Raw genomic sequence first — 11,661 nt, 5'->3', positions numbered from 1 at the left:
CTCGGGCGAGTACCCATGTTCGCTCAACACTAATAGATAGATATGAGATTGATGATTGATAGATATTAGATATATAGATCGATTAGATATAGATATATAGACAGGGCATAGATAGATATGAGATAGCTATTGATAGATATTAGATAGCTAGATAGATCTTAGATAGATACAAAGATTGATGGATATAAGATAGATATATGATTGATAGATCATAGATAAATAGACATGAGATAGTTAGATAATAGATATATAGATAATAGATAGATATTAGATGTTCCCTTCCGCTGTCTGGTAATATTGTGCCTACAGAGTTTGTACTTCTGGATAAACACAGATGCCTTTCTGGTATTTGCTGCTTGATGTAAAATGCCACATGGCTATGTTGTAGCACATCTGAAGAATTAATTTATGATGCTATAACTATCTGTTATTAAATACTTGTAGAACACTACAGGTAGCAGCACAGACCTATGTGGCCTTTATTCTCATGCACTCAGACTCAGTGATCGCTGCTGTAAAGAGGACATTTCATGAACTGTGCATTGGTGTTACTACCAATAGACCCATGTACTGCTGCTGTCAGTCTTCTTGTGCCTTACCCAGTGGTTGCTGACATATTCCCACATGCACAGAGCAGGCTGGGGATCGGAGTATGTGTAACCTAGCAGCAGACTCCCCGAGTTTCTCCAGGATGCTCAGCTGGAAGACGAGTCTGCTGTGTGCAGGAGCAGCAGTGACCACACGAGCGCACAGCGGAGCAGACTGCCTCCCGCATCTGTAAGGGAGCTTGGACTTTATCAATGGGAATGCCTTTTGATGTGAATGTGTGAAGTCCTCCAGACTGACAATGCATGGGTTAAAGAAGAACCTGAAACAGAGAGGAGGGCAGCACCTACCCATGCCTGCCTCCTACTATAATCAAGAGGCTGCAGCTATGGTGCTGGTGGGGAACACATTGGCACCAAGGCTAGTGTGGGCAACCAAAGAACTCCATGTCTAACTCCTCTGTGAGTCCAGAAGACCTGCCCACTGCTTATGAACAGAACAACCACCTGTGTAAAGATCCAGTTTGGTTCTGAGAGACCCATCCAATAGACCAGAGATGATGGAGGTGAACAGGACCTGTAGTGACTGCTGGACACCTGGAACTGCTGGCACAGAGAGAGAGGACCAAGCCTCCCCAGGGCTGACCACTGCTCTGGCCACTGTCCTCATCTTCACCATCATTGTGGACATATTGGGCAATCTACTGGTCATTCTGTCAGTCCTTAGGAACAAAAAGCTCCAGAATGCTGGTGGGTACCAAATATTGGTGGGAGGATGTGATTTATGGATAGATAATTTCTTGTTTGCTATCCCATTGATAATTCCATGTTTGCCATGCAAAAACTAATTGATGAAGTCACACTGTGTTTGCTAACTTTTGCTCCACACATTGCTGTTTTCTGTCCTTTATCAGAATAAAAGACAGAAATAAATGTAAACAAAACACTCAAGTGAGTAGAAATTTGATACTGGAGCAATGCTAGGAAAACACAATTCCTGGGGAACGCTTCTAAAATAATTTGCTCCTTGTACAGTATGTAAGTTCTTTCTATGTGATTCATCATTAGTATGTTTAGTGTAGGCTGCAATGCTTGCAATAGTAGTCATAGTTGTGGGGTGTATCTGGAAGGCTCCAGATGATAAGAGGTATGTGCCACCTTTCTTTGAGTCACCTCAGTTTATGTATGGCTGAGATGTGACATACTGAGGGATTCTGTGACAGCAAGAACCAGCTCAAGGTCGCATAGGGCAGGAGGTGTTGGACTGTCCACTATGTCCTAGGCTAATGAGTTATGGATGCATCTGTCCACATTTCCATCGAGATGATTTTGCATGTCTGGCACTCCTGCAGCATGAATTACATAACTATGCAAATACAAATTCTAGGGGGCAAGCATGTAACGGGAAGCTAATTCTATAATTTCTCTAGTATGCCTTGATGATGTTTTATTGCTTATTTTACTTTTACAATATTGAGGACATTTTGGGCAATTAAATTAACAGAGTTTATTTGTTTTACCAGCATCAGTTGCAAATTTGGCTTTAATTTAATTCCTCTAGAGAGAGATTATATTGGAATGAGAGCGATTAGATTTCTACTTTCCCAATGTTTCATTTTTAGGACTTCTATTTATAAATGATCTTTCATGCTTTCTTCATTTATTTTTTTTTTCACTTAGTTTTAGTTTGTGTTAATTTTCAAGAAAAACAGTCTATTAAAACTTCCCATAAACAATTTTTCTTCCATTATTTTTTTAAAGTCTCGGTTCACATTGAGATCCTCCTTTGCCGGTTACATCACTTTTCAAAGCAAGCACTTTTTACTGTAAAAACAACAGAAACTTTAAAAGAACCGACAGACCCCATTATAAATCAATTGAGTAAATACTGCTCAAAGAATCCGGCACAATGTTATGTTATTATAGTATAAAGAAAACCCACTACGTGCAGTTAATAAACTGTGAAAAATGTAATTGATATCTATATATATATAATGTGCCTAAAAAAAATTTTTTTCCCAGAAATATACCAAAAGCACATTTTACCATATTTACCTTGTATAATATGGTTTCTATTTATTTTACTCACTTATATAGTGTCATTAATTCTGCCCTGCACACATTAACAACGCTGTCCCCATTGGGGCTCACAATATAAATTCCCTATCAGTATGTCTTTGGAGTATGGGAGGAAACCCACTAAACCTAGAGAACATACAAACTCATTGTAGATTTTGTCCTTGGTGGGATTTGAACCCAGGACCACAGGGCTTTTGTGTTTTCATTGGCTGTAAGCCATAATCATCAACATTAACAGAAATAAACACTTGAAATAGATCACTCTGTGTGTAATGACTCTATATAATATGTGAGTTTCACTTTTTGTATTGAAGAACTGAAATAAATTAACTTTTTGATGATATTCTAATTTAGTGAGATGCACCTGTATATCAATGTGTTCAGTTTTGCATGGGATTACAAGTCTTCTCTAAGTTCAAAGAGCTATCGAATACAATATAGTGCCAAAGAGTGTAAGGAGTTCTAAAAAGAAAGAAGAAAGTTGAACTCACAAGTGCTGCATTAGCATCACAGAAAGTCCAAATATGTTGGAGATTTGTATTGTGTGTCTTTTCCGAAGAGATGTCACCGACTTCTTTCCTGAAAATTACTTTTATGTCTATTTCCTATTATTCATTATGAGAAAACAAAACAAAATTACCTGCAAGGTTTTGATTGTAAGCCCAAAGTAGAACGAGCATGGATAAAGGGATAGTAAAAAATACATGTATAAAATATGTGCCATACAAAAAGTGATCATGTAGTCTTGACTCTGTAATAAAAGCTGCTAAGATCATAGTTGTGTATTTATATATTTTTATTAATTTATTTGGCCAAAATAGGAAAGTAGTGAATATGGGATATTCAATCAGGACTTAATAACCCATTTGAATACCAATGCTACTTCTACAAACCTAAATGTATTTTTGCAGTGAACATTAGATATCATTTGACTGTATAGTAAAGAATTTAGTTCTGCAACATCTCTATGTAAATATGACATAACTGAACCATAGTAAAATCCATGGCATGTCAAGTAAAGTCTTGAATGACGACGATGACAGTGTCACTAAAGTTGAACTGATCGCATGCACCAGTCAGCCATGATGATAAAACCACCTGCCTAATATTGTGCAGGTCCCACTCATGTCACCAAAAGAGCTCTGACCCAATGAGGCAAAGAATCTGTGAAATCTCAGAAGGTGATGTATTTGTCACTAAAATATTACTTTGTAGATCATTTAAGATATTTAGTAGATCCAGTGGTTCTCAACAAAGAGTTCATCTAACATTCGGGAATGTATAGATAGAGATCTTGGTCATTGATGTCTGCACATTGTGTTGTTGTTATCAGAGACTCTCCCCACTGCCCTAAGATTACCCTACACTGCTGACAAATGTAGCTATGACATCTAGCGGATTATCCTACCTTGTACAGTGGTGGTCAGTACCTGGGCCGTCACAGATCAGCTGTTCCCAGTGGAGCACAGTTTGTACGGCAGAGACGTTTTCCATCTCCAGAGTCACTAATTAAGACACTCTCTCCGGTAGAGTGTAAGCTCTTATGGTCAGCAGGGTCCTCTCTCTCTCGGGAAGTGTAAGCTCTTATTGTCAGCAGGGTCCACTCTCTCCCCTATAGAATGTAAACTCTTATGGTCAACGGATTCTTCTCTCTCCTGGAGAGTGTAAGCTCTTATGGTCAGTAGGGTCCACTCTCTCTCCTGTAAAATGTAAACTGTTATGTTCAGCGGATTTTTTTCTCTCCTGTAGAGTATAAGCTTTTGTGCTCAGTTAGGTCCTCTTTCTGTCTCCTGAAGATTGTAAACTATAATGGTCAGCAGGGTACTCTCTCTTTTCTCTCGTAGAATGTAAGTTCTTATTGTCATCGGGGTCCTCTCTCTTTCTCTCCCGTAGTAAGTAAGCTCTTATGGTCAGCAGGGTCCTCACTCTCTCTCTCCTGTACAGTGTAAGCTCTTATGGTCAGCAGGGTCCTCTCTCTCCTGTACAGTGTAAGCTCTTATGGTCAGCAGGGCCCTCTCTCTCCTGTATAGTATAGGCTTTTATGGTCAGCAGGGTCCTCTCTCTCTCCTGTAGAGTGTAAGGTCTTATGGTCAGCGGGGTTCTCTCTCTCTCCTGTAGAGTGTAAGCTCTTATGGTCAGCAGGGTCCACTCTCTCTCCTGTAGAATGTAAGCTCTTTTGGTCGGCAGATTCTTCTCTCTCCTGTAGAGTGTGAGCTTTTATGCTCAGTTTGGTTCTCTTTCTGTCTCCTGTAGAGTGTAAGCTCTTATGGTCAGCAGGGTCCTCTCTCTTTTCTCCCGTAGAATGTAAGTTCTTATTGTCATTGGGTCCTCTCTCTTTCTCTCCTGTAGAAAGTAAGCTCTTATGGTCAACGGGTCTTCTCTCTCCTGTAGAGTGTAAGCTTTTGTGCCCAGTTAGGACCTCTTTCTGTCTCCTGTAGAGTGTAAGCTATTATGGTCAGCGGGCTCCTCTCTCTTCTGTAGAGTGTAAGCTCTTATGGTCACTATTCTCTCTCTCTTTTCCCCCATGTGTATTTTCCAAACAATTAGAGGCTTTTCAGTATTGAGCTTTATGTTAATTTATTCGCCGCAAATCAAATTCTTTGGGAAAACTTGTCAAAGCTGAAAAATTCAAATTTCAACCAGTCTGCTCATCTATAATTAAAACCAATGAAAATACATGAATACTATTGATTATTGTGCTACAATAGCACTTACCAAGGTTAGAACATAATAGCAAGTGAACAGTCAGTTTTTGAAGTTGATGTGTTGAAGGAAGAAAAAATGAGCATGTGTAAAGATCTGAATGACAAGGGCCAAATTGTGACGGTTAGATGACCAGGTCAGAGCATCTCCAAATCTGAAGGTCTTGTGGGGTGTACCTGGTCTAAAGTGCTAGTAAAAGTGGTCAAGCAAAGAGAACCGAAAACTGCAGAAAGGAACATAGATACATTGATAATACATATGTACATAGATAGTTAAAGGACAGCTGTCATCAGCATTTTGCTAAGTAAGCTACAGGCATTGTCAGGTTAGCACTGTTTTACTGATTAAAATGATACCTGGGCTGAACAAATCCGTCTTGTAGTTCTTGTTTAATCTGTGTTTGCATTTTTGAGTTAATGAGATGTGCTCGTGATTCAAGGCGGGCCTGTGGGCGGGTCTGTTTTTGGTGCTATGGCCTCATTGTCATCATTCTGGCTTCAATGACAGGTCACTGAACCTTAATATTGTCTTTAATGGCTTCAACAAAATGGCGCTGACGGTGCATGCACAGTAGCATCTATTGCTTGCCAATAGGTGCTACTGTGCCTGTGCAGGCACAATTTTTCTGGAGCCAATTATTATTTTTGGCTCCAACAAAATGGCGGCGGCGCATGCGCAGTATTATCTATCTGCCAAGCGACGCTCTTAAACTGCGCTTGCCGATAGATACTACTGTGCAGCATATGAATAATATATTTTATTGTCGTCCCTGGATGTGCAGCACCCTTAACTAGGAGGCTGTGAGCACATGCATGTGGATTTTTTGGGGCATTCATGAGTGTTGATTTGACATGTACATTGTTGCAGACTATGTACAACCCTTCTTGGCAATGGTACTCCCAAATGGCAGTTGCCCCATTCATCAGAAGTGTAATGTATGGATTTATTTATTTTACTTGCTCACATAGCACCATTATTTTCACAGCGCTATACATATATCATCATCACTGTCCCCAATGGGGCTCACAATCTAAATTTTTTATCAATATGTTGTAAGGCAGCACTAGTCATCATAATGGGGAATACTCGCTTCGCTGCGACAATCAATGCACACGTGCAATGTCTTTCCGTTTTTAAACAATGCTCAGCAGTTTATTACTTCATAAACCACAGTTCACACAGTCCATCTTAGTCCGCCACCGGCATGTTTACACACTTAACATCCGGCAGTCTCTCAAGTAGCAGACACGCCCAAGTGGCCCAAGTAACAGCCTTCAGCAATGTAATAAAATAGCAATGTCCATATTAATGTCCATATAACACAGGGTATTACCTTTGCCGGGTTTAGCTGTCTCAGTCCATTACTCCGCCACCACTGTGGCTTTGCGGCTTCCCAAGTAGGGGTCTCCAGCCGTCGTTCCCTCAAAGGCCACTGACATCCACACAGGATCCAGGTTCTGCCTTTCAGGACTCTTACTCAAACCTCTGCCTTCTAAGTAGAGATGAGCGGTGTTCGACTAGAACTGTTCGCCAATCTCAAATTCGAGCTGTTTTGGGCGGTGTTCGAGTTGTTCGATGAACCCGAACGATTTGCAAAAAATTCGGCTGTTCGAGGTTATGTTCGATAACTGTTCGTACACCAAAAGCGTGTCCTGCATGTCTGGTGCTATTTAGAGCACCAATCATGCAGGGATTGTCTGCCACTCACTGTAATGCCACAGCCATGGTGGTTGTGGCATTACAGTGATTGCCCAAATCGATGGGAACAGTCCCAACAGTGAAACATGAAAAGCCGGCAATTCAGCAGCGGCATACACCGGTACCCGACAATTTAGAACCGAAAGAATAGAGCTTCACACATAGATTAGATAGATATAAACATGTCAGTCACATATATATGAAGTACAGTGACAGTGTTGCTTACTGTACTTGTCATTTAGCGTAAAGGATTTATCAAAAAAAATAATAGTGTTTTCATGCACCGTCTCTTTAAAAAAGCCGGCCGGCAATTCAGCATCTGTACCCGACATTTTAGAATAGAAGGAATAGAGAATCACACATAGATTAGATAGATAGAAACATGTCAGTCACATATATATGAAGTACAGTGACAGTGTTGATTACTGCACTTGTCATTTAGTGTAAAGGATTTATCAAAAAAAATAATAGTGTTTTCATGCACCGTCTCTTTAAGAAAGCCGGCCGGCAATTCAGCATCTGTACCCAACAATTTATAACAGACAGAATAGAGCTTCACACATAGATTAGATAGATAGAAACATGTCAGTCACATATATATGAAGTACAGTGATAGTGTTGGTTACTGTACTTGTCATTTAGTATTAAAATAAAGGATTTATTATTAAAAAAATTGGCGTGGGGTTCCCCTTAATTTTAGGCTCTAGCGGAGGTTAAGCAGACAGCTGGGGCAGATGTTTGAAGCCTGGGAAGGGGGTAATACCCACGGAGCTTCCCAGGCTACTAATATCAGCCCCCAGCTGAATACCTAGCCTTTACTAGCTATTAAAATGGGGGACCCCCCCAAAAAAATGACGTGGGGTCCCCCCTAATTTAATAGCTAGCAAAGGCTAGGCAGACAGCTGGGGGCTGATATTAATAGCCCAGGAAGGGAGCCATGAATATTGGCCCCCTCCCAGGCTAGAAACACCAGCCGTCAGCCGCCCCAGAAATGGCGCATTCATAGGATGCGCCAATTCTGGCACTTAGCCTCGCTCTTCCACGCTGCCCTGGTGCGGTGGCAGGGGTTAATAGGGCTGGGGTTGATGTCAGCTTATAATGCCAGCTGACATCAAGCCCAGGTTAGTAATGGAGAGGCGTCTATAAGACACCCCCATTACTAACCCCATAGTCAAAGTTAAAAAAAACACAAACACCCAGAATAAAGTCCTTTAATTGAAATAAACACACAATTCTTTATTGTTCTAAATTAAACTATACTTACCATCACGCCCATTCCAGCTGAAGCCAACGATCTCCTGCAATAAAAGTAAAATAATAAAGCAACATCATCCTTACCTTTCCATGGTTCCCACGACAGCTTCAGCTCTGCTACATCGAGATGACAGGCTGGACCGCAGCAGAACACCGCCATCCAGCCTGTCATCCCGCAGACACTGAGAAGAGCAGGCTTGCTTGCGCTCCACATTGTCTCTCTGTGACGGCATAAAGATGAGCCGAGGTCATGTCCAATGAACTCGGCTCACCTCATGCACGTCACTTACAGCGTGGGAGAATTCTCACGCTGAAGCGCTGAGTGCAGGAGAATTTTCCCACGCTGTCAGTGAGGTGCATGAGGTGAGCTGAGTTCATTGGACATGAGCTCACCTCATGCACGTCACTGACAGCGTGGGAGAATTCTCCTGCACTCAGCACTTCAGCGTGAGAATTTTCCCACGCTGTCAGTGACGTGCATGAGGTGAGCTGAGTTCATTGGACATGACCTCGGCTCATCTGGATGCCGTCACAGCGAGACACTGAGGAGCGCAAGCATGCCTGCTCTTCTCAGTGTCTGCGGCATGACAGGCTGGATGGCAGCGTTCTGCTGCGGTCCAGCCTGTCATCTCGATCTAGCAGAGCTGAAGCTGTCGTGGTAACCATGGAAAGGTAAGGATGAGGTTGGTTTATTATTTTTCTTTTATTGCAGGAGATCGTTGGCTTCAGCTGGAATGGGCGTGATGGTAAGTATAGTTTAATTTAGAAGAATAAAGAATTGTGTGTTTATTTCAATTAAAGGACTTTATTCTGGATGTTGTGTTTTTTTTAAATACTTTACTAGAAATTCATGGCGGTCATGTCTAATACTGGCGTGACCCCATGAATTTTGGGCTTGGGGCCAGCTGATAATACCAAGCTGGCCCTAACCCCTTTATTACCCAGTGAGCCACCGCACCAGGGCCCTGGATGAGTTGGGTACAGCGCCAGAAGATGGCGCTTCTATGAACGCGCCATTTTCCGGGGTGGCTGCGGACTGCAATTTGCAGCGGGGGGGGCCCAGAAAGCTTGGGCCTCCCTGCGCTGCAGATTCCAGCCCCCAGCTGCCTAGTTGTACCTGGCTGGACACAAAAATAGGGCGAAGCCCCACGTATTTTTTTTTTAAATTATTTCAGGAAATTCATGAAATAATAAAAAAAAATTGACGTGGGGCTTCACACTATATTTGTGTCCAGTCAGGTGCAGCAGGCAGGAACGGGCTGCCCCCAACCACCAGCTGCCTATTTGTACCTGGCCGGACACAACAATATAGGGAAGCCCTTTTTTCTTAATTATTTCATGAAATAATTTAAAGAAAATTGACGTGGGGCTTCGCCCTGTTTTTGTGTCCAGCCAGGTACAACTAGGCAGCTGGGGGCTGGAATCTGCAGCGCAGGGAGGCCCAAGCTTTCTGGGCCACCCCCGCTGCAAATTGCAGTCCGCAGCCACCCCGGAAAATGGCGCGTTCATAGAAGCGCCATCTTCTGGCGCTGTACCCAACTCATCCAGGGCCCTGATGCGGTGGCTCACTGGGTAATAAAGGGGTTAGGGCCAGCTTGGCATTATCAGCTGGCCCTAAGCCCAAAATTCATGGGGTCACGCCAATATTAGACATGACCACCATGAATTTCTAGTAAAGTATTTAAAAAAAACACAACACCCAGAAAAAAGTCCTTTAATTGAAATAAACACACAATTCTTTATTGTTCTAAATTAAACCATACTTACCGTCACGCCCATTCCAGCTGAAGCCAACGATCTCCTGAAATAAAAGAAAAATAATAAAGCAACATCATCCTTACCTTTCCATGGTTCCCATGACAGCTTCAGCTCTGCTACATCGAGATGACAGGCTGGACCGCAGCAGAACGCTGCCATCCAGCCTGTCATCCCGCAGACACTGAGAAGCGCAGGCTTGCTTGCTCTCCACAGTGTCTCTCTGTGAGGGCATCCAGATGAGCCGAGTTAATGTCCAATGAACTCGGCTCACCTCATGCACGTCACTGACAGCGTGGGAAAATTCTCCTGCACTCAGCGCTTCAGCGTGGGAGAATTCTCACACTGAAGCGCTGAGTGCAGGAGAATTCTCCCACGCTGTCAGTGACGTGCAGGAGGTGAGCTGAGTTCATTGGACATGAGCTCACCTTATGCACGTCACTGACAGCGTGGGAAAATTCTCCTGCACTCAGCGCTTCAGCGTGGGAGAATTCTCACGCTGAAGCGCTGAGTGCAGGAGAATTCACCCACGCTGTCAGTGACGTGCAGGAGGTGAGCTGAGTTCATTGGACATGAGCTCACCTTATGCACGTCACTGACAGCGTGGGAGAATTCTCCTGCACTCAGCGCTTCAGCGTGAGAATTTTCCCACGCTGTCAGTGACGTGCATGAGGTGCGCCGAGTTCATTGGACATGAACTCGTCTCATCTTTATGCCGTCACAGCCAGACACTGCAGAGCGCAAGCATGCCTGTGCTTCTCAGTGTCTGCGGGATGACAGGCTGGATGGCAGCGTTCTGCTGCGGTCCAGCCTGTCATCTCGATGTAGCAGAGCTGAAGCTGTCGTGGGAACCATGGAAAGGTAAGGATGATGTTGCTTTATTATTTTTCTTTTATTGCAGGAGATCGTTGGCTTCAGCTGGAATGGGCGTGATGGTAAGTATGGTTTAATTTAGAACAATAAAGGATTGTGTCTTTATTTCAATTAAAGGACTTTATTCTGGGTGTTTGTGTTTTCTTTTAACTTTGACTATGGGGTTAGTAATGGGGGTGTCTTATAGACGCCTCTCCATTACTAACCTGGGCTTGATGTCAGCTGGCATTATAAGCTGACATCAACCCCAGCCCTATTACCCCCTGCCACCGCTACAGGGCAGCGTGGAAGAGCGAGGCTAAGTGCCAGAATTGGCGCATCCTATGAATGCGCCATTTCCGGGGCGGCTGACGGCTGGTGTTTCTAGCCTGGGAGGGGGCCAATATTCATGGCTCCCTTCCTGGGCTATTAATATCAGCCCCCAGCTGTCTGCCTAGCCTTTGCTAGCTATTAAATTAGGGGGGACCCCACGTCATTTTTTTGGGGGGGTCCCCATTTTAATGGCTATGTATTCAGCTGGGGGCTGATATTAGTAGCCTGGGAAGCTCCGTGGGTATTACCCCCTTCCCAGGCTTCAAACATCTGCCCCAGCTGTCTGCTTAACCTCCGCTAGAGACTAAAATTAAGGGGAACCCCACGCCAATTTTTTTTAATAATAAATCCTTTATTTTAATACTAAATGACAAGTACAGTAACCAACACTATCACTGTACTTCATATATATGTGACTGACATGTTTCTATCTATCTAATCT

At 43.2% G+C, this 11,661-nt stretch overlaps 1 protein-coding gene across 1 annotated transcript in view; it reads left to right on the top strand.

Annotated features, from left to right (window-relative positions):
* Window positions 1-590: 590 nt before the first annotated feature.
* Window positions 591-11,661, top strand: part of GPR50 (G protein-coupled receptor 50) — a 403,642-nt gene continuing 392,571 nt past the window's right edge. Inside the window, exon 1 of the mRNA XM_073637908.1 lies at window positions 591-1,295. Within this exon, the coding sequence (XP_073494009.1) occupies window positions 1,103-1,295 (193 nt within the window). The 5' untranslated portion in view covers window positions 591-1,102. The remainder of the gene's footprint in view (window positions 1,296-11,661) is intronic.

The sequence above is a fragment of the Phyllobates terribilis genome, unplaced genomic scaffold (assembly GCF_046119375.1).
Source record: "Phyllobates terribilis strain yellow unplaced genomic scaffold, ASM4611937v1 Scaffold_7__3_contigs__length_470593459, whole genome shotgun sequence".
NCBI classification, from domain to species: Eukaryota; Metazoa; Chordata; class Amphibia; order Anura; family Dendrobatidae; genus Phyllobates; species Phyllobates terribilis.
This window is presented reverse-complemented; position numbering and strand designations above follow the sequence as displayed.